Source organism: Ceratotherium simum, chromosome 34, assembly GCF_057802395.1.
Source record: "Ceratotherium simum simum isolate JZ-2026a chromosome 34, ASM5780239v1, whole genome shotgun sequence".
NCBI lineage: Eukaryota > Metazoa > Chordata > Mammalia > Perissodactyla > Rhinocerotidae > Ceratotherium > Ceratotherium simum.
In genome coordinates, this window is record NC_141933.1 from 11,617,435 (window position 1) to 11,639,620 (window position 22,186).

At 62.4% G+C, this 22,186-nt stretch overlaps 1 protein-coding gene across 1 annotated transcript in view; it reads right to left on the reverse strand.

Moving 5' to 3' along the window:
- Positions 1-631: 631 nt before the first annotated feature.
- DAGLA (diacylglycerol lipase alpha) overlaps positions 632-22,186 on the reverse strand; it is a 64,152-nt gene continuing 42,597 nt past the window's right edge. The window contains exons 6-20 of the mRNA XM_087422801.1: positions 20,626-20,713; positions 18,424-18,558; positions 17,745-17,822; positions 15,840-15,964; positions 11,767-11,920; positions 11,156-11,239; positions 10,958-11,035; positions 10,427-10,507; positions 9,483-9,625; positions 9,135-9,203; positions 8,704-8,776; positions 7,239-7,435; positions 6,330-6,459; positions 5,569-5,759; positions 632-4,081 (exon numbers count right to left, since the gene is read on the reverse strand). Of these exons, the coding sequence (XP_087278927.1) occupies positions 3,136-4,081; positions 5,569-5,759; positions 6,330-6,459; positions 7,239-7,435; positions 8,704-8,776; positions 9,135-9,203; positions 9,483-9,625; positions 10,427-10,507; positions 10,958-11,035; positions 11,156-11,239; positions 11,767-11,920; positions 15,840-15,964; positions 17,745-17,822; positions 18,424-18,558; positions 20,626-20,713 (2,572 nt within the window). The 3' untranslated portion in view covers positions 632-3,135. The remainder of the gene's footprint in view (positions 4,082-5,568; positions 5,760-6,329; positions 6,460-7,238; positions 7,436-8,703; positions 8,777-9,134; positions 9,204-9,482; positions 9,626-10,426; positions 10,508-10,957; positions 11,036-11,155; positions 11,240-11,766; positions 11,921-15,839; positions 15,965-17,744; positions 17,823-18,423; positions 18,559-20,625; positions 20,714-22,186) is intronic.

Sequence of the window (22,186 nt, forward strand, 5' to 3'; positions counted from 1 at the left end):
CTGGCAGGAGGCCCAGCTGCCTGCCCACCGCAGCCCCACAGCTGCTCCCCAGGCCTCACTGTCCTGGAGCCATGCTGGGCTGGGTCCTCGGGGTGCCCTGGGTCTGGCCAGGTATTCTGCACCCTCCTCGGGAAGCCCTCAGCAAAGACTTACAGTGGCCCCTGATTTCAGTGCTCCCCACACAGGGTTTACCAGAGTCCTTCCCCCACCTTCCCCCCAGCTCGCAGCACTGGGGGGAGGGACGGGCACTGTCAAACCAGCCTGGTACCCCATTGCTGGCTCTGTGGTCTTGGGCAGCTTACTCACCCTCTCTGAGCCCCAGACCTCTCAGGGAAGAGAAAGGAGTAACAAGCCCCATCTTTCAGGGCCCTAATGAGGTCACAAACACGGATGCCTGGCACATCCCACACAGGCAGGGCTCAACAGGGGGCTGGCCCCATTCAAATGGGGCTTTGAGGGTCTTCCAGTCCCTCACTGAAACTCATAGTGTGGCCCTGGACCAGGGCATCAACAGCAGCGAGAGCCAGTCTCAGAGGTCCCCTCCGGCCACTCTGCCACTGACCTCAGCAGCAAGCCCCTCCTACGCCCCCGCCGCCACCTGCTGGAAGAGAGGTCACTCAGGACAGCCAGCATGCTTCTACATCCAGTTTATACACAGCTCTATACAATATACAGAAACCTTTATATACAGATATATTTATAGAATAAGCTATATTAATTTGTCTCTCCTTTTTACAGCAATATTAGTTTGGATCTTTCATACATTAAGTACAAAAAAAGTCATGGGAGAACAGCACGTCGAGTGCACGAGTGTCTGTGGGGTCGCCGATTGCATATGGAGGTCCCCTGGGAGGAGGGGCCAGCTCACGGCTGGGAGAGCTTGTGCTGCGGGTCTAGGGGACAGAGTGGAGGTCGGTCTGAGCCGAGCCGGGCTGAGGGGGGTGGCTCAGACCCCCCAAGTGTGGTGTGGGGAGGAGGGGAGAGATCCAGAGCAGGCCTACCCTTCAGGGGCGAGGTGGGGAGGGAGCAGGTAGCGGGGCTGCCCCAGGGGCATCCAGGGCTGAGTCCGAGCCTGCCCCAGCCCCAAGCCTGTAACCCCGGTATGGCTGCAGCCTTGGGGGTGGGGAGTCTGTCCCTGATGGCTCAGTCCTGGGCAGGGGTGGGCACCGTGCCCTCTTAGAGGTCCCAGGGCCCACCATGGCAGAAGAGGAATTAAAAGGTGCTTCTTTGAACTTGACTCTGATTTATGATTTGTCTTTTTTTTTTAACTCTAAGAGCCACTGATTGTGTCTTGCCTCTATGCTGGGCCCTGGCTAGGCCAGCAGCAGGGCTCTCAGCAGGGGCAGGGTCCTGAAGCCTGGGGAGGGTGAGAGTCAGACAGAGTGAGGGAGGCCCAGCTCCCAGCTCTCTGTCCCCATCTGTCAGGGAGCGAAGGGGTCCCAGGGCAGGATCCGGGCCAGTCCCAGCTGTGTGTGTGGGGGGGTCAGGACGCAGGGCCCAGATCCCAGTGGTCATGAGACGGGGGGGTCTTGGTCAGGGGAGCCTGGCCGACCCGGGGAGGCGATGGGTGGGGCCAGAGTGGGGGGCGCACGCCTCCAAGGGGACGAAGGCACAAGCGGGTGGTCTACGCCTCGGCACATTCAGGTTTTCCAAACCGGGGGTCAGAGCAGCAGGCAAGATAAGGGGAACGGGCGATGTCCGACACTGAGCTCGTCCGTGTCCCTGCGCAGGCCCCCATCGTGTTTCCTTGGCAGGCTGAGAGGGGTGGCAGGCAGGCAGAACGGGCAGGGTCGGGCGGGCACCCCAGTAGCCCCTCCTCAGGAAGGGCGCACGCTCATGCACATGCACACACACGCCCCACGCGAGCATGCACACCTTCCCCACTTGGCCTCTGGGGAAGGCCATGTCGCCCCCTCCCCACTGCTTCCCCAACCCCACAGGGAAGGGACCCCTCACATGGTGGCTGTGGAGGCTTCAGGCTAAACCAGGACAGCCCCAGAGCCTGTGGCCCTCCTGCCCCCTCCAGCACCCCCTCCCGGGGACAGTGGGCAGAGGGTCTTTAGCCAGGTCCCACAATACTCCACTCTTAGCCCTACTTCCTGCCAAAAGGACATTGGGGGTGGGAGGGAGAAAGCCCTGCTCCCAGGAGAGAGCCAGCGAGGAGGGGGAGCTGAGGGAAGTTGGGGGGGGGGGGTTGGTTTCAGATCCCAGGGCCTGGGCTGCCTGGGCATGGGGGGTAGGTGATATAAAGTGGTTACATGAGGCCCTCAAGGGAAGGGGGATTTTGGTGCCCTCCTTCCTCCCAGGGCCCTGACTCTGCAGCCAAGGGTGGTCACACTTGTGCCCTCCACCCTTTGAGTGGTCAGGATCCCTGGGGGTAGAAGGCAAGCCAGGGGCAGGGGGGGCAGGCCTGAGTGCCCAGGACCCCGTGACAGAGGGACCAGCATGAGGGGCACCGAGCAGAGAAGGCCCTGGAGGCCCCTCGGCAGCCTTGGGCCTTGTGGAGGCTGTCCCCTGCCCTGCTCAGAGAGGGGCTACTGAACACATGATTGGGGGGCTTGCAAGCCCAGGAAACACCCTGAGCCCAGCCCAGCAGCTTCTGTAAACATACACAGCACTGCGGGCCACCTTCATTGGGGGTCATCCCCGGGGGGCTGGCCAGCAGGCACCAGATCTAGGGGTGGCCAGGGCAGATGCCAGCCTGACCACAGATGAGAATATTTGGGGAGGGCACTGCTCTCCACCTTGGCCCTGGGAGAGAGCCAGAGAGCAGTGATGGGGAGTCAGCACACCCATTGCCCATCCTGGAATAGGGGGTGCCAGGATGCCCCTGTGGGGGGCAGTCAGGCTGAGAGAGTGAGTGTTGCCCTGCCCACCTGGCAGGCCACCCCAGGCTCCTCCCTGCTCCACACCCCTCCCCTATCTGGAGGGCCCAGATCCCAGCCGCCTTGGCTTTGGGGGTCCTGAGCTGAGGTAGGGATGCGGACCCCCAGCTCAGCAGCAGCCCCATGCATGAGGCTAAACTGGCCCCTGGGGGCCTCTCCTCAAAGCTGCCCGGCCCTGGGGGCAGCCACCAGGAGCCCGAGGGGCTACCTGCTCTGCCCCGGGCCTCAGGCGACAGCTGCTCCTGGGGTGCTAGCGAGCCGAGATGATCATGTCATCCTGCTTGGCGGGGCTGGCCCCCCGGCCGGTGGGGGTAGAAGTCCGGATCTTGTCCACGGCCAGGCACTCCTGGCTGCTGAGGCCCGTGGGCGTCAGGTCCATGAGCTCGCCCGAGGAGCTGAGCGGGAAGGAGGGCGAGAGGGAAATGCCCGAGGAGGGGTCGGCTGAGCCGGCAAAGAGCCTCGGGGGCTTGGGCACCAGGTTGGGCTCGAACTGGGCGCGGAGCAGGATCTCCTGTTGGCTGGGGGACTTGGGGCCCTCGGCATAGTCGCTGGTGGGGCTCTCGGGCACCACCATGCAGTAGAGATCCTGGAAGGAGCTGCTCTTGCTGTCCAGGTTGAAGAGGCTGTCGATGAACTCGGCGAACTCCAGCACCTGCGGGCTGGGCGAGTCCCCCAGGCGCCCGTTGTGCAGCGCCAGTTCTCCGCGGGGGGCCGCCCCCCCACCCGCCTCTTCCTCCTCCTCATTGGCGGCAGCGCTGGGGGGCCGCTCGGGGGTGGCACCCCCGCTGCCCGGGGCCGCCTCCAGGGGCTGGGTGTCCTGCGAGTGCTTGGACAGGCTGTCGGCCGCCAGCAGCTCAGTACGCGAGCTCAGGGAGGGGTTCTCCTCGGGGATGGCGGGGTCGATGTAGAAGAGGTGGCCCTCGTCGCGCTCCAGCACGGCGTGCAGGCTGGGCGAGCCCCGGATGCTCCGGAAGCCGGAGGAGCGGCGCGAGTCAAAGCTGTACAGCGACTCGGTGTCCGAGAGGCTCTCCATGGTGGCCAGCGGCGCCCGCCGGGCCTGCAGCTCCGCCGCCAGCCGCTCCTGGGTGGACAGCAGCAGCAGCTCCACGGGGTCCTGGCGGGCTGCCGAGGCCACTGGGGACAGCAGCCGCCCCTCCGAGAAGCCCTCCAGGCTCATCTCAGACTGGGACTTGCTCCTGCAGAGGCAGGGCAGGGAGGGTGTGAGACCCGGGAGGGGCGGAGACCGACCTCGCTCCCTGGCTGGAGGGAACTTGGGGACAGGGACAGGGGGAGTGAAGTTGGCGGTTGTTCAGTGGTTTGGGGCATGGAACTCTGATTTCTAAAAAACAACTCACAACAACCCAAGACAGAAGATAAAAGGGTTGAGGCTGAGTTGAGCCAGGGTGGGGGCCCTGAGGGTCTACAGCATCAGGGCTCCGGGAGCGCTGCTGGGGGACCCTGTACAGGCGCCCTGTCACTGTACTGACGGGGGACTGAGGCCCAGAGAGACTGGCCACCCAGGTCACTCATGAGGCAATGTGGAATGGGAGGGAGGCGGGGAGACGGAGGAAAAGGGGGGAGCGGGAGGGAAGGGGGTGGAAGACTGTCCAGAGTGGCCCCCCACTGGTTCTACTCCCACCCTCAGGGCCAACACCCCTCTGTGCCCCTCCCAGAGCTCCCATCTCCCTCCCTCACACTGGGGGCCCTCCCGCCTTTCCCGTTGGTTGGAGCCCTCTGCTGAACAGGGAGCACTGGAGAGCCTGCAGGGTATGGGGGACACAGCTGTTACTGCGGCAGCGAAGGGACTCTTGCGCCCTCTTCTGGTCACCCAGCTGCCAGAAAAAATGCACAAACGGAGGGAGAGATGTCCAGGTGCCCCCACTAAGGGCCGGGAGGCAGCGACTACCCTTCTCAGCAGCCTCCTGGCCAGATCTGTGACCTGGCTCAGGACCTAGGCGGGAAGGGTCCCAGAAAGGCAGGAGGATCCCACCATCAAGGCAGAGGAGCCACCCCTCCAGAGCCTGATCCCCCAAAGAGTGTGTGTGAATGTGGGGGGGTGGGGTCTGGGAGCCTGTGTCCACATCTCCATGTGTGTGTACAGTGTGCGTACTATGTGTCTACAGTGGCTCCCGTGTTCGTGTGGGTGGGGCTGACACAGGTACATTCGTGCATTTACACGCATGGCTGCCCATCCATGCACGTCCTTGTGTACATGTGTCTTGGTCTCTGTCTTGGCGTGTGTCCTGTACATGTGGATGTCTGTATGGGACTACCTGTGCACTTAGAGCTACTACTTGTGAGCGTATGTATATGCAAATGTGAGTGCCAATACAAATACATGCGTGTGTGTGTGTGAGTGCACGGGTACCTAAGTCCATCTGTGTGGATGCACATAGGTATGAGTGAATCTGTGTGTTTGTGGCCAGGGGGCCGTGTGTCCCTAGATGCCCGCTACCCACGTGGGCTTCAGTGACGGCAGGCTGGGAGCCACGGAAGCAGAGAGAGAGCGCGAGCAAAGGAAGCAAGTTCGACTCCTCCCATGCACGTGTGCAGAGCTGCGTGAACATACATGGGCCCAGTACACGCCTGGAACACATATGTGCACAAGCAGATGTGCTCTGAAACCACCCCGGTGGGCCCGGCATGCACTGTCTGGGCCGGGGCCGGGGTGGGCGGGACTCACCTGACGCTGCTGTTTCGGTGGTCTGCGGCGGTGGGCAGCTCCACGGCGAGGCCAGCAGGCACGGGGGGCCCCGTGGGCAGCGGCTGCTGCTGGAAGATGAGCTCGGGCGTCAGGTCCACCTCGGTGGGGCTCACCATGACCTTGGCAGCAGAGAGCAGGGCCGTCTTCCCCTTGTTGTAGTTCTCCAGCACCTGGGGACAGGACGGGGAAGCTGGTGATGGTGGAGGGGTGACAATCATGTGTGGGGGCAGGGCGGCAGACCAGGCCTCTCAGGCCAAATAGAGCCTCCTGGGGTCAGCCGGGCCCCACTCTCCTCTTCCCTCGGGTCCCTGCTCCTCCAGGGAGGCCTGAGGTTGGCCCTGCAATTGTGCCTCACCCCACAGGGGGGCAGTGTTGGAGTTTTCCTTGCCTGTGGTCAGCCTTTCTGTGGCCAGGCGATGGCCAAGGATGCCCTTGCTTGCGCATCTGTCAAGTGCTAGGTGGCCTTCAGGGCCTCTGAACTCAGCCTGCCTCGGGGACAGGTCCCTGGGAGTCTCCAGAACTCCTCCCCACCACGAGGCCACATGGCAATGTGGACAGAGCAGGGGTGAGGAGGCCACGACATGAGTGGGCTTTCCAGCCCCACCGCAGCCCAGCTGGGGCCTCTGGCTGACCTCTCTGAGCGTCCACATCCTCAGCTGTAACATGGGGATGGAGATTCGGCACGCAAGGCACCACAGGGCTCGGAGGCAGTGTCCCCGCCCAGGCTGCCAGGGGCTCACCTTGTTGAGCCCCTCCATGACCACGTAGGGGAGGTGCTCGTGCAGCATGGCCGGCGAGATGATCACCTCGTTGAAGGCCTTGTTGTCGCCCCAGATGGCAAAGTAGGTGGGCTCCTCCTGCTCACAGCAGCTGAGGGGCACAGGTGCCAGATGGAAACTGAGGGCTGGGGGCAACCCGGCCCCACCCCCTGGCCCCCGGCTCTGCTCTTTGTCCTTGCTTAGCAGGGGTGGGGTAGACGTGGAGCCCCCGGCCCCGTCTGGCCAGCAGGGCTATGGCCCTGGGCTCCTTGTTCCTGCCTCGCCCTCCACCCAGCCAGAACGTTCATGCCAAACAGAGGCCGGGAAAGGCTGACCCTGAGCCTCAGCCACGGTCCCCACATAGCCTTCCACTTGCTCTGCCCCAGGCAGGCCCTTTTGTCAGGGCAGGCAGCCCACATGCACGGGAAGGTCCAGAGCCCGACCCTCTGCAGGAGCGGGAAGTAGGGGAAGTCTGTGTGCTCGCCCGCTCCTTCTCTCTCCCTCCTGTCCCGTCCCCATCCTCGCTCCCAGCTGTCTGCCATCTAATCCCCACGGTGATGCCAAGTGACAACCAGGGTGCGAGCTGGCGGGGCCTGAGGGTGACCCCTCGGGGGCATCCACAAGCAGGGAGAGGTGCCCTGGGGGAACACAGGGAAGGGCTGACACTGGGGACAAGGGCTGGGACTGTGAAGCAAGGAGCCTGGGGTCTCGCTCTGGACTGGCCTTTTGTTCCAGGATTGGGGCAATCCCTCTGTGGGGGCCCTGGGCCATGGTTTCCTGGCCTCTGCCCCCAGCCCCGAGGGGTGACTGAGCGAAGGCCGGCCCCCGCCCCACTCCCCTGGAGGACGCAGCCCCTGCCCTGGCCACTGCCGCCCCTGCAGCTGCACCCACCAGCACTGCTCCGCGGGGTGGTTGTGCACCACGTGGATGATGCGGCCGGGCGGGTAGAGCGGCGTGCTGGCCGACAGGGCGATGGTCAGGTCGCTGGGGTGCGTCCAGAGCCGCGTGCTCGCCAAGGTGGTCACCTCCACCTCCTCGGGCAGCTCCGACTTGGGGATGCATTTGGTGGCCCCCACGATGATTCGCCACTGTGCGGGCAGGGGGAGATGGGGACGGAGCTGAGCAGTGCTGGCAGGGTGGGCAGGGGCTGAAGGGTGCTCAGAAGGAGGGCTCACAGGTGAGTGGTGGGAGCTGGGATGGCCATGGGGCAGAGGGGAGGGCAGTGCCCACCTGAAGGGGCAGTGGCTGAGATGTACGGGAGCCAGGATGGCCAAAAAGACGCCAAGTACAGATGCCATGGGATCGTTGAATTCCAGAGCTGGAAAGGGGCTGGCAGACCAGCCAACCCCTTATCCAGAGGATTGGGAAACAGGCCCAGTAGGGGAAGGCACTTGCTCTAGGTCATTTCACAAGTCAGAGGCAGAAAAGGCCCCGAAGTTCAGTCCAGCTGCACCTGCCAGGCCTGGTGCGTCTGGGTTGATCCCCAGCCACCTGCCTCCTGGGCCTGACAAGTACCCAGGACGGGTCTGATGGGAGCAGTTCTACATCCTGGAACCAGGCTCTTCCCGACAGATATGGTCCCCCCACTAAGGCTTCGCTGCCCTGTCCGCCCCTGGCACCTGGTCAAGGGCCCTGCTTGCCAGAGGGTCACGGGCACCAAGGCTGAGAATAGTCCAAACCGGGCCGAGACGGTGAACAGGGTGAGGGCCAGCCTGGGGGGGCACAGAGCACCCGCTGGTCCAGGTCAGGCCCTCCTGCCTGCCTCAGGGCGCCTGGCCACAGCATCCCCACCCCCTGGCCCGGCATGCTGAAGGCCAGCTTGCCACAGGAAGAGCCACGCAGTGTCCTGGGAAGACCCGACAAGGGATGAGGAAGGGCTGATCCTCTCCTCTTGGCCACAGGGTAAATTCAACCAGCTGCACCCAGATCCACTCCACAGGTGATTCTAGCCTCCTTGAGCTGGGGAATCGCAGCAGCCTTTGCAAGAGGCCTTCCCACCACACACTGGAAGCGCTGAGCCTTGGGGACAGCTTTGTCCTGACTTTAGGCAGCTGTGTGACAGGAGCCAGGACTCAGGAGCCCTCAGGACCAGTCCTGACTCAGTTACAACTTGCTGTTTGAGCAAAAGCAAATCCTTGCCCACTCTGGGCCTCGGTTTCCCCGTCTGTACAAGGACAGGCAGGGGTAGACGGGGTAAGCTCAGAGATGCTGAGGGTCTGACGGCCTGAGGTTCCCACGACAACAACCACACCCCAGCCTGGCCTTGCGCGGCGCGGGCCTCTTGTGCTTTGCGCCCAGGGACAGGCAGGGCACGAGAGGGACAGGTGCCTAGGCCGGAGGGCGGGGCAGGGCTCACTTTGGGCTTGGTGCTCCGCTGCAGGACATCCAGGAGCTGTCTGCGGAAGCCTTCCAGCTGGGAGAGGCCGATCCTGGGGGAGGGAGCGAGACAGGGCGTCAGCCGGGCTGGCCGGGGACCCGGAGAGGTGCGGGCTGAGGGGCAGCTGGGCAGGCCCATGCCCGGCCCCCAGGAACAAGAAGACCAGGCCGGCAGAGTCACAGGGTGGGCAGAGGGGAGCCTGCAGCCCAGCAGGGCCCAGCCAGGGACAGGAACGCCAGGCAGGCCAGGTCCCCTTTGTCCTCTCACCCTGAGCACCTGAGGACTGGGAGGGGCCTCTGGGGTCCCTCAAGGAGATGGGTGACTGAATGAGAGAGACGTGGTGCTCGGGTGAGGCCCTGAGGAGGCAGGAACAGCCCAGGCCAGGACAGTGGAGGGAGGGAGCCACTCGCCTGGGGACGAGGTCTTTGCCCAGAACCACGGCGGTCACAAATTCCTTGGAGTATTCCATGGCATCCTCACTGCAAAGGAAGCCAAGGGGACGCTGAGGCCGGAAGGGGCCCTGCCCCAGCACTCCTGGGCTTAGTTTCCTGGTGGGCTGCCTGCTCCCGGCCCCACAATCCCTGCCGGTAGGGCTTTGCCGGGGGTAGACGGTGGGGTCCACCTGGCATATGACAGAGCACCCCCCTCCACTTACCAGGCCATTCCCAGGACTCCAGGTGACCGCAGTCCAGCCCCCGCCAGCCCCAGCCCTGTCCAGCCCCCAGCCCCAGCCAACTCTGAGGCCCCGGGCAGCTCACCTCAGCAGGCCCCCTGGTGGGGAGTAGGCGAAGCACTTGAGGGTCGGGTACTGGGGGCGCAGGAGAAAGGAGAGGATGGCAGCGGTGCCTGCCCCCAGGGAGTGGCCCACCACAATCAGGCCGTAGTGTTTGGTTCCACGGCCCTGGGGACCAAGACAAGCCTGAGCGCCCTGCCCCGCTGCCTGCCAAACTGACTGTCTTAGCTGACACCAGGGGCCAGAGGGGTCTTCCCGGAGTCCTGGGATCATGTCTATGCTGTGCAGTTGCTGGGGCAGAGGAAAAGCCAAGCTAGGCCCCCACAGAGCAACTTCTTGGGGAGACTATTCTAACAAACTCCTACTTATCCTTCAAAACCTTGCTCAGAGGTTACCTCCTTGCAGAAGCCCTCCCTGGTTTTCCAGGAGAGGCTCTCTCTCTCAACACTGCATCTGTACCTGGGATGGATCTTGATATACAGTGATCACACTCTGTGATAATCATTTGGTCTCCTGCCCCCATCCCTGTGCCCTGACAACTAGAGTGGGGTCCCCTGAGGCCAGGGACTACTTGGCTTTGGGAAGGGCAGTTGGCAGCACCTCAGGAGATTGCCCCCAACCAGAGTAGCACCCCTTCTATCTGCTCTGTAATTATTTTTTTTTCTGCTCTATATTCTGGAAGCCCCCATCCAGAACCATCTTTGTGTCTCTGGTGCCTGGCACGGAGCAGGTGCGCATAACTGGGTGGGGCCCAGCAGGGGGGCCGAGGAGAAACTGATAGAAAAAAGGAAGGGGTCAGAGGAGGTGGGAGGGACCGAGCAGGGGGCTGGGAGCCAGGGATCAAAGGAGTGTAGGAGCCTGGCCTGCGGGGAGGCTCCATCGTTCTCCCATCCTGTCCCCCACCTGCTGCCCTGGGGGAGGGAGAGCCGGGGGCATGCGGAGGGCTCAGTGGCACGGAAAACTCCTCACCAGGTCTCGCCCGAAGGCCTGGGACAGAACCATCTCCTGCTCCAGCTTCTTCTTGATGTACTCAGCCGACAGGACCATCCCCTGGGTAAGGAGGAACAGAGGTGGGTGTCTGAGGAAGGGAGGCCTCTCAGGGACCAGCAAAACCACAGTGACCAGCAGCTCACTGACTATTTCCCCCTCTGGTCTGCCTAACCACCTGACTGTGGGGCTGGTGACGTTTTATCACATCGTTTCCATTTCACAGATGAGGAAACTGAGGCTCAGAGGGTTGTGTGTCTAACTAACCAGTGTGACGTCCCCCCAGCTGCCTCCTCAGGCTCTTCTGGGACAGGATCCAGGCCCAGCAGGGCTGTGGGGGCCCCAGAGAGTGGGCCGCAGTGGACCTTCCAGAAGAATCCACACCTCTCTGACCAATCTCTCCCGGTGAGCCCAGTGAGCAGGGAGGAGCCCCCACCCCAACCACAGGACAGGTCTGTGTGCCGGCAGGGAGGAGAGAAGGCAGGGGCGTTGGGGGCCCACGAGGAGGGGTACCTTGTGTCCCAGCCAGGTGCCGTGGTGTCCCTCCACGGGGAGACGCTCGGCGTCACCAGTCAGGTCTGTCAGGGCGTCCTTGTGGGGAGAGAGGACAGGGGAGGGGCAAGGCTGAGAAGAACAGAAGGAGGAAGGGGGGCACCCCTCGGGGGCTGTGAGGGGGTCCACGGGGTGGGCTGGGAGCCACGGGCAGGGTACCTTGGGGGACAGAGTTCCCCGGATGCTGATCACCACCTTCTTCTTGTCATGGTCCACTGCCACATAGAAAGGGGTTTCGTAGACCTAGGAGGAGGCGGCTCGTGAGGCTGAGCAGCCCTGGGAGGGGCCAGACTCGGGGAAGTGACCTAAGCAGGTCTCTGTCCTGGTCAGGAGATCTGACTCCATGGGCCACTGGGCCCCTGCAAGGCTGCGGGGCTCCCAGCGGTCACGGTAGATCCCTCTGACCAGCACGTAGCCTACCTGGCCCTCCCGGCATCGCTGACTCGGGCAGCCCTGGGTCTGCCGTCCCGCCTGCCGAGTCCAGAGGGCCTGCCCCCTCCCCCATGCTTCACTGCTTCTTCCCATTTCCTCCCCCCAAAAGGCTGGGGCTGGGAAGCCCCAACACTGGGTGCAGGGCTGGGGTTCAATTTTTGCCCCAGAGGGGATACAGCCCAGGGTGTGGGGAGAAGGAGGGCCGCCCCCACCATCTGCCCAGCTTGAGGAAGCCTGCAAGCTGCACCCCAGCCCTCAGCTGCCTGCTCCTGACCCCGGCCCCCAGCCCCGCCTGCCCCCGCAGCCCACAGAGAACAAAGGCCCACCCGGCCCCTCACCGCATCATGGCAGGAGGTGTAGACGATGTCCACCGCGGTCATGTTCTCGTCCAGGAAGTGGCGCCGGATGGCGATGGCGTTGCAGCCACAGCAGTTGTCCTCCTCAATGGTCACTCCGGGGGCAAACCGGGGCCGCGCAGGGCACAGGCAACACCTGGGGTGGGGAGCAGAGGGCTCAGGGCCAGGGACCCCTCAGAGAGCAACATCCGCCTTGAATCCTCTCTGGAACCTGCTCTTGCAGCACTACCCCACCCCCCCACCCCCGCCCCCATCTCCAAACCTCCCTCATGAAGTTCCACCGGCTAGTTCTCAGCCCTCTCCTGACTTGGCCTCTTGGCAGCATGTGACCCGGTGGGCCTCTCCCTGCCCCTTAGAACGCTATCCCCACTCTCGGGAGGCAACTCTCTCCTGGGTGGCTCCTCCCTCACTGGGGAGGGCCCAGAGGGCAGCCCTGGACCTCCTCTTCCCTCCAGCTACACTCGCTCCTGCGGGCCTCACCCAGGCACAGGCTTTAAATACCACCCGTGTGCTGATGAGCCCTCCCAGACCTGCTATTGGCCTCCAGATGCTTCCACCCAACCACCCCCTTGTCTCCTCTCAGACGTCCCACAGGATCGCAACCTCTCCAGGTCCCAGTCCCCGATGGCCCGCCCCTCGTGCTCCCCTCAGTCTTCCACACCCCCGCTCATTGCTCAGCCCCACACCGGGAGCCATCTTCAGGTCCTCGTCCCACCTCACATCCCACGTCCAGTCGATCAGCACATCCACTCGTTCTGCCTTCAAATTCAGAACCTGACTCCAACTGCTTCCCTTGCCTCCACCCCCCGACCCCGCTCCCAGCCGCCATCATCTCCGCCTTGCGTTGTCGCAGTGGCCTCCTGATGATCTCCCTCGTCTACGTGCCTCCTACATTCTCAAGCTGGCAGTCAGGGTGAGCCTTTAGGATGTAAGTCAAGCCACGCCGCTTCACTCAAAACCCTACAACGCTGCCCTCCTGCCCAGTGTAAAAGCCGGAGTCCTCACAGGGCCTGAGGGCCCTGCCCCATCCGGCCCTGCTTCTCTGGCTGGCTGCCTCCAACCCCTCTCTGGCCACACTGGCCGTCTTTCCTTCCCTCAGATGCATCGGCCATATTTCTGCCTTGGCGTCTTTGCACACATGGTTCCCTCTGCCCAAAATGCTCTTCTCTCAGACACTGCACGGCGGGACTCCTCGCTTCCTTCAGGCCTCTGCTCAGATGTTATGTTATGGTGAGGGCCACCCTGGCCACCTCATCTAACAGAGCCAGCCCCCCGCACAGCGTTCCCCGGCCCGACGATGCACCCGGCTTTATTTTTCTCCGAAGCACCCTCTGCGCTGACGGGCCATGTTCCCTGGTCTGTCTCCCCACTGGGCAGTGTGATCCACAGGACAGGGTTTGCTCTGGTTGGTTCACAGCTCTGTCCTCAGCACCAAAACAGTACCAGGTACACAACTGGCTCTCCCAAATGAATGGATGAGCGTCTGAGCAGGCACCCAGATAGGAGTGCAGCTGCTCCTCCAGCCACCAGAGGGAGCAAGCACCCAACAGATGGGGCCCTGCAGCGCCGAAAACACGTGACCCACGTCTGCCAGCAGTCTTGAGATGACAACTGAGATTTTTATCAAGAACCGTGAATTTCAACGAAAGGTCTGTCTTCACTTGAGCGGCACCTGAGGGACTGTTACATACTTTCCAACAGGGAGAGGCGTTGATGAGAAAACCCAGGGTCAGGGCAAGTCTGGGAAGCCACCGGGCCTGGGGTGGGCAACCACCTCAATGCACGCTAGGAGGGCTCCCCCTAACACTGCCTGGCCAAGTGGGGGCGCGCCTTGGGCTGGGGGCTGGGCTGTTCTCAGGCAGCTGTCTGCTCTTCGTAACCTCAGCCCTGTCCTCTGGCACTGAGCATGTGGCCGCCACAGTGTGGCCTTTGGAGACAGAGACCCGGGCTTGAATCCTTGCTCTGATGTGACCCTTCCTGACTGCGAGGGCCTGGGGGGCACTAAGCTGTCCGAAGCCTCAGTTTCTTCCTCTGTAAGAGCAGCTGCTGACAGCTACTTCACAAGGCTAGTGTGAGACCAAAGGCCCAAGATGCAGAAAGCCTAGCGTACCACAGGCACTCCATAAATGGCGGCTCCCCCTCTCTCCAGCGAGAGCGCTGCTCCTGAGTCAGTGGTCTGAGGCCAGGGGAGCCGATGAGAGCAGCAGGGCCAGCCATCTGGATGGGAGGGGCCTGCGGCATCTCCGAGGACAGCACTCCTACAGAGAGGAGGCCACGGGAGCCTGAGCCCCGGCCTGGTCTACGGCGGGGCCTCTCCCGCCCACGGGAGACTGAGAACACACCTGGTCTACGGCGGGGCCTCTCCTGCCCACGGGAGACTGAGAACACATCTGGTCTACGGTGGGGCATCTCCTGCCCACGGGAGACTGAGAACACACCTGGTCTATGGCGGGGCCTCCCCCACCCACAGGAGACTGAGCACACGCCTGGGGCAGGGCTGGAGCCGAGTGGGGTCTCCCAATGGTGGCAGGGCCATAGGCAGGCCTGGCTTGCATGCTCTGCTTGGGACGGGAGAACCACTGCCAGGGGAAAGGCATAGGCCTGAGGCGGGTGGGCAGCTCTCCTTTCTCCCGCCAGTGCTGGCACCCTGGGCCACTGTGGACAGGCTGGGACTCGGAGAAGGGGGCCCAGCCCCCTGGCCTCCATCCCGACACCCTTGGCTGCAGGCAGGATTTCAGGCCGGCCTCCTCTGTTCCCCAGGCACCTGGCTGGGCCCTCACAGGGTCCGAGGACTGTCTGCCCCCTCTCCCTGCAGCAGTGAGAAGCTGATACAAAAGACCAACGTTCCTCTTGTCTGCAGGGCACTTCAAGGGCCCAGCCTGCCAGTGGCCCCCGGCTTCTGAAATATCTTATGGGCAGGCAGGACAGACACTGCCTGTACAATGATGTCCCCACTCTGCCAGTGAGTAACGGAGCAGGGACTGTCAGAGCCCAGGTCTCAGGACTCCTGGTCCAGTGCTCATTTTGAGAAGCTTCTCAGCCACGGCAGGGACTCCCAAAGACACTGGGAGGAATGCCAGCTGTGTGGGGGCTGGCAAAGATGGGGAGGGGGTATGGGGTGCCCTGGTCCGCTCTGTCAGTCGCTGGGGGATGGTGAGAACAAAGTCCAAGAGCCACCCACTTTCTGCGGAAAGGTAGGGCCCTGCGGGAGGCGGGTGGCTGCCATGGGCCCCAAGGGCAGGGGTGTCGTGGACAGAAGCTGCCTGCTCAGCATGCCAGCCTTTCCGGAACAGGGAGCCCAGGGAGCTGTCCTCCTTCTGCCTAGCCCAGGAAAGGGCCAAGACACCAAGGACGGGGAGAGGGGCCCTCCTGGAGCTGTGCCCTCCTCTGGCCCACTTAGGAAAGCAGAGGCCACCCGGGCCCAGGCGCTTCGCTGAGGGCGGTGCCCAGCCACAGGCAGGTCCAGGGCTGAGTCTCTGCCAACTCCCAGTGAAGAGGATCAGAGCCTTCCACAAAGGGCCTTCTCGAGGCCCTTCCAGAGGCCTCTATGGATTGGGCCTCTACCAGGAAAGGCCTTTCTTTCGGAAAGGCAGAGCACAGGAGGGGAGCCAGGAGGAGGGAGCTGTGGGCAGAGGGGAGGGGTTGAGAGGGGCAGGAGGGGAACCAGCAGTGCCAGACACTGGGCGGCTCTCATCAAATCCTTTCAAAACCATTCTAACAGGTATGTCTCACCATCCCCATTTTACAGATAGAGAGACTGAGGCTTACAGAGGTAGACCGACCTGCCCAAGACTGCAGGCGACAAAGTCTGGACTCAAAGCTGGAACTGTGTGATTTTGAAGCCCACACTCTTCCCCGCCCAGGGATAATGCAGGACTAGAAAGGTGGAGGCCCAGAGATGGGGCGGAAGAGAAGCACCGCAGGCTGCAGGGGAGCTGGGGGCAGGCAGCAGGCACAGGCCGTTTAGGGAGAGCCTCCCACGGGCAAGCCCAGCTTCACGACCTCAGCCTCAGCCACACACACTGGCCGGCCGGGAGGACAGGATGGGTACTCACGAGCAGGACCGCGCTAGCTGGCAAAGGCCGCAGGCGGGCTTCCGCATCAGGTACATGGGCCACCCGTAGGCAGCCAGGGCAAAAAGCATGTAGTAGCACACCTCTTTATAGCGGAGCATCTCTTGCTGGAAGAGAGGAAGCAGAGGGCGGTCACCTCTTGCCCTTCCCGCCTGCAGCCTCAGGGCGCACGGGCTCCCCTCGATGGGGGAGGGAGCTGCCCCCCGAGGCTCCCCACGGGCTGCAGACCCCCCCCCACCCCGCCCAGCCTTAGAGGAGGAACCGAGCCTCCAGACGATAATTGCATTTCCCTAATTATCTCCGTGCAACCAGGGCACAGACCAGCCCGAGACCTGGCCTGTTGCTCCAATCGCAGAATTAATGATTTGGGAACAGAAAAATACTCAGAGCACTGGATCGATTTTCTTGCCCATTTTCTTGAGAAGGGACGAGAAGGGGAGGCACGAGTGGCAATCACCCTAACTCAGCCACCAGGCCCCGTGAAGGGAAATTTAACCCTGAGAGCCCTGGGCCCTCCAGCTGGGGGTGTCCAGGCCCTGAGCAGACACTGGACACACTGACACGCTGGGCGACCAGACACGTCGCCAACCCTCTCGGCCCTCAGGTCCTCTGTCCGCAAATATAGGGAGACTCCGGCTTGTCTCATAGAGTCACGGGCTCCCAAGGGGCGTCTGGGGCAGATAGGGATCTCCCCGGAGACAGGCACCAGTTGGAAACCCAGTGTCTGTGGCGGGTGGCTGCTGTTATCAGTCTGAGGGGCTGGAGGGAGGCAGGAGGCACAGGTGCCCAAGCAAAGCGGCTGCCAGCAACCCGGTGCCCCAGGCACTGGAGGACTCCTGCACTTAAAAGGAATTAGTCACCTTGTAAAAGTTCAAGAGGGCCATTAGTCATCTTGTGAAGTGAAACAGGTAGTGTTAATCAGGGCCCAGAGGGGTGGAACCGTCCCTGGGCCGGCTCTGCTGCTCTTCAGGAACGAGCTGGAGAAGGTAACTATCCTCCTGCGGCTCAACAGGGCGGGGCGCGGGCGGCGTCTGCCAGGTGGCTGCCGGGACCCCAGCCCCTCGAGGCTCGGCTCCGGTCCCTGCCTCTCCCACGGGTCAGGGGCAGAGGGAGCGGTGGTGAGAGTGAGCCGGGCAGCCTCGGCCAGCTGGGATGGGCTGTTTCCAAGGGGGACACAAACGCCTGCTTGAGGGGGTGGGGGCAGACGGAGAACTGGGGCTTTCCCAGGGGATTTAGGTGCAAGGGGGGGATCCTTTCTAGCAGCATCGTTTACCGGCACCGGGCTGGGAACTGGACTCAGGATGGCTCGTTTCCTCCCCACCGGGGCTCTGGGTGGGCGGTATGCCCAGCGCCACCTTACACCTGCGGGAACAGGCTCAGAGGGCATCAGGGACTTGCTCAAGGGCACGGCGTGAGGCTGCTGCACACCCAAATCCGTCTGCTCCAGAGGCAGGGCCGGCCCTCCCCCACGGGGCCAGCCCACCTCTACCTGTGACGCACAGGCTGGATTTCTACTAAAGGTGCCTGGAAAGAGGTTCTGCTCCCCAAAAAGGCTTGGAAACCAAAGTGCTACGTCTGGCTGCCTTTCTAACAATCACCACCACAGCAGTAATAATAGCAGCTCGCCCTCATGAAGCACTTTGTCACCTCGAGAGGCCAGGACCAGATATTCTGAGCACGGTTAGGCTGATTCTGGGGTTCACTTATAGAACCAGCATGATGGGGGGTTCTCGGGAGGAAGGGGGCGTGAACTGAGGAGAGAGGCTGTCTGGAGAGCTGAGGGGGCACTTGTGACAGAGCACGTGGGGCCGATGCCGTGATGCTTAGGTCATTTGGCAGAGGAAGAGGGATCCGGATGGGGGGGTTGGTGGCGGGATTTTGACTCACCGAGTTCTTGAGGTCGAGGTACTTGGTGTTTCTGGTCACTGGCATTCCAGACAGGAAGGCCAAGATGTCATTGTTGGCCTGTAAGACAGGCGTGTGAAGGTGGCTGCCCAGGTCCAGCTACACGGCTGAGACAGCAGGGTCCAGGCCCCGGGCTCTACGCTCTGCCTGCTTCCCAAGGGCCTGAGGAGCCCAAAGGAGCGTGTGGTTTCTCGCTCTTCCAGCCAGTTTTCCAAAATCGGAGGTCTCCCCATATTTCTCCCCTGCCCCCCAGAGCATCAAATCCCCAGGGATGTTCCCAGCCCAGGTCAGGGGAAATGCATTTTGCATGAGATGCTGGGAGACTCTAACTAGGATTGGTGTGTTGGCAGCAGAGGGGATGGAGAGGCAAGTGCAGAAGGCCGAGCACGCAACAACGTCATTCATTAGGCCCCTATGGTTGGAAGTCCCTTGTGGCGGCAAGGGCAGCAGCCACACACGGCCCAGCAGAGGGAAGTCAGTCAAGCAGAGCCATGAGTGTCTGGCTGGAGGGATGAGCTGGGGAAGGGAGGGGAGCGAGCGTTCACAGGTGACCTCCAGGGCCCAAGAGGGTGCATGGAACCTGGGGAGCAGGGGGCAGCAGTGAGGGGGCCTAGGAGGCGGCTGGTGCAGGAGGCAGCCTGGAGAAGGGCCGGGCGCTCACCTCATCCAGCACGGCGTTGCGCTTCGCCCGCTGCCGCTGCCGGAGCAACACCAGGCCGGCAATGATGTCGGATGGCACAATGTCGAGGTCTCGGAAAAACTCGGCAAAGAGGTAGGCGATTTCCGAGTAGGCATCCTGTGAGGTCCAGGGAGGCAGTGGCAGAGGAGCAGGAGAGAGGATGGGAGACCAGGTGTGAACTCCCAGGGCTGGGTATCTGCTCTGGGCCCCCTGCCCAGGTTCACCCCGGCAACCTCCTCAGCACCAGCTGGGCCCGACACCGTGCGGCCCTCTGCGGCCCTGACCCTGAGGGCCCTGTCCTGGGCTCTGGGCCCCCAAGGACCTGGCAGTGGCTGTCTGGGATGACCACTGACCCTTCTCCGTCCTCCACCTCCCAGCCCTCTTCTGTCCTCGAGCTCCTACGGCACTCACCGTCTACCACGCACAGGTGCCACCGTGAGCCATTTCCTGTTCTTTCCCCAGACACTAGGAATCAAGGCCTGCCCAGCCGGCTTGTTTCTCCTCCGGCCTTTTTCTCTAACAGAGAAGCCAACACTAAGCTCCTGGCTGTGTCCTCCCCCACCTCCCGCCAGCTGTGACCTTGAAAGGCCCCCCAAGGGCTCTGTGGAGCCTCCTGGCTCTCATGCCCCCTCCCAAGGCTGCAGGCTCACGGACCCCCACGTGTGCCTGGAGAAGGGTGTGAGGCTGGGCCAGTGGCCCCTCTGACTTCCCCGCAGCCCTGTCCTCAGCCAGCCCTGCCTAGGAGGCGAGGCAGACAGAGGCAGCCCTGCTGGCCGTGCTCTGAGCCTTCCCTGCCTCACACCAAGCTGGAGGCTGGAACCTCTCCCCTAACCTGCTGGAGAGGCTGCGGTGGGAACAGACTCATGGCACCCGGTTCTCTCCCGCTGGGTTTCTCCCTTGAGTGTCTGGCTCTTGTAAGAGAAGAAAAACCCAGGGTTGCAAACTCAAACGCCTAATGGGGCCAGAGAGAAGCAGCTACTGCTCAGCTCCAGCCTACCGGCCCTGTGAGAAGCTTGCGTTGCCAGATCCAGGAATACGGAAGTTTACACAAACGCTGCTGATTTTTAAATGTTGGCATCCAGTTCAAACGTTTAAGCAACATAGCACGGGCTGATGAAACGCGCTGTGGGACCGGACCTGGCCGCTGGGCCGTCAGTGTTTGATGGGACCCAGGCTCTGGGACCCCAGGGACATGCTGCCTTTTCACCAGGCTCCAGCACCAGACTCCTGTGCCAGGAGGGGTGGGCGTGTCCCCACAGGCCCTGGCAGGGGCCAGGTGGCTACTCCCTGCCCTCTACCTGGTCTGCCTGTGGCCCAGGCCCTAGGCTGTGACCCCTCAGGCCCCCCAGAAATGCCCATGGGGGTGATCCCCGCCCACCAGGGAATCTCGGGGGGCTTTCTCACACTTGATTACTCACTCTACAGCTCACCAGGGGCTGCTGGTGGGAAGGAGCCACTCAAGGCTTCCAGTGGCTTCCTCGGAGGGCACTTTGCTGTCTGGCTCAGAGAGGAGTGGTCTCCTGCCCTCACTGGCTCTGCCACTAACTAGCTGTGGGACGCTGAGCAAGTCACTCCACGTCTCTGGGCCTCAGCTGCCCGATCTGCAAAACGAGGGGTGGCTAGATGGTCTCTAAGGGCACTGCCAGCGTTGGCGGTTCTGCCTCGATGGCCTGAGGGCCCTGCTCTTTCCCGCCCCCCGGGGCCGCCCCAGCCACCCTGCCTTCCTCCTGCGGCACCCTGGCACTGAGACCTCCTGGGCCCTCTGGTTACTCCTCAGAGCGCCCAGGTGCGGAAGGCTGACTGCACGTCAAGGACCACAGTGAGTGCTTCACAGCCGCGACGGATCTTCCAGAGAAATGTGCAGCTGGTGGTACACTGCTTCATTGTCTCCGGGTCGTCCTGATTCTTGAGGCTCTCTTCTCCTAAACTAGACTCTGAGTTCCAAGGGGTCAGTGAAAGGTCTTCGAACCTTTCTGTTCCCTTGACAAAGCAAGGGGTCGCCGTTTCACGTGCTGGAGGGAGTTGCTCAGTGAATACAGGTCCTCGTGGGGGCAGGCTGTCACCTACTACTGCTCACAGCCCAGATCCCTTCTACCAGCCCTGCCCACCTGGCTCTGCGAGGAGCTAGGCTCCTGAGTCACCAACAGCAGGCTGTGACCCAAGGAAAGCAATGTCAGTACTTACTGACTGGGAGTCCTTCGTCCGAGTGCAGCAGAGGAACACTTTGAGCCGGCGTGACCAGCTGGTGGCCTGACCCTCCTCTAAGCGGTGCCTGCAAAGGGGGAGAGTTGCTATGTGTGAGGTCAGAGGGCTAGATCAGACAAGCCGGGGCCCGGACGTTACAGAAACAGGGCGGCCTGTTCCCAGGACCCCACCAAAGGGCTCCCTGGCAGAGGGTGTGGGGGAGAACAGGGCCCAGACCTGGCCAAACTGGGTGGCCAGTGAGCTGGCTGTCAGCCAGCAGAGCACTCCTGCTGGCCTAAGATGTTGTGCCATTGGCCAAGGCCTGGACCCATGCTCCCAGCTTCTGGCAGACTGAACACCAGCACGCCCTGAGGCTTCAGAGCTGGGAACCCAAGGTGAGGGCTGCTCTGCGGCCCAGGTGTCCAAGGGCTCAAACCAGGAGCCCTGGGAGATGGCAACAGGGCACAGGGCCTCTCTGCTGACTCGTTCCAAGGCCTGGAGCAGACCTGCTTCCCCCAGAAAGGATTTCAGATGCTTACCTTCTCAGCACTTGGGGGAAGATTAAGGGACTGAAGGAGGCTCTGCATTTCCCAACTCCTTGGATCTGTTCCATTAGAGGGACAGGACCTCCACCCTTCACTGCATGGCTGGCCCTGTCCATTTCCACCCCCACCTCCAGCCCCAGTGAGTCTGGCTGCTCGGATGGGGAGTCGGGGTATCCAGGAGTCTGCACCCCGAGGCAGGGCGATTGGCCAGTTACCCACGGAGGCCCTTCGAATGCCGGGTGCCAGAAGCCAGTGTGTTTTGAGCATAAAGATAACAAATCCAACATTAAAAATGTACATTTCCAGACTGAGCAAGAAGGGGCTGACTTGCTTTTGTGACATGTGCCCTTCTGCCGGCCCCTGCAGAGCCTGATGCTGGGGGTCAGGAGGGAAAGGCATGGGTGACCCCGAATGCGTGCAAGGCACTTAGCATCCATCAGGAGTGATGGCCGGGCCCTCCTTCCCGACCTTCTCGCCTCCTCTCTGCGGCAAAAGGCCGCCTCCTGCTCCCAACCCTGGTTACACAAGACAGCGGCAGGCAAGGACAGGGAGAGCCACGGGGCCTTCCATGGCTACAGGAGGCGGGTAGGAAAGGGTGCAAAGGAATTGCTGTTTCAGGGACCTGCCAGCCCTGAGGGACCTGGGTAGCCTTACATCCTAAACAAACGTCCCACCTGCTAGGGGCTTAATGAAGGGAAAGCATTCTGGCCAAGCTGGGCTCCCAGAGCATCACATTCTTAAACCCTTTCTAACCTAACGGGGCTTCAAATGTTCACAGAGAAGTTCTGCTGGTCTCCGGCTGAGGGAAGCGCTGACTGTACACTTTACTGAAGTACCCTTTATGCCCACCAGGGGGCAGGCGGAGATGGTGACAGGTTTGGCCTACCGCATCAGTTAGGCTACGGAGACCCAGTCAGGGAAAGACATACTAAATCTGGACATAAAGTTCACAGACCCGGCACCCCTCTGTCTGGTGTCTCAGTAACATGAAGGGAGGGCAGACACTCCTTCTGCAA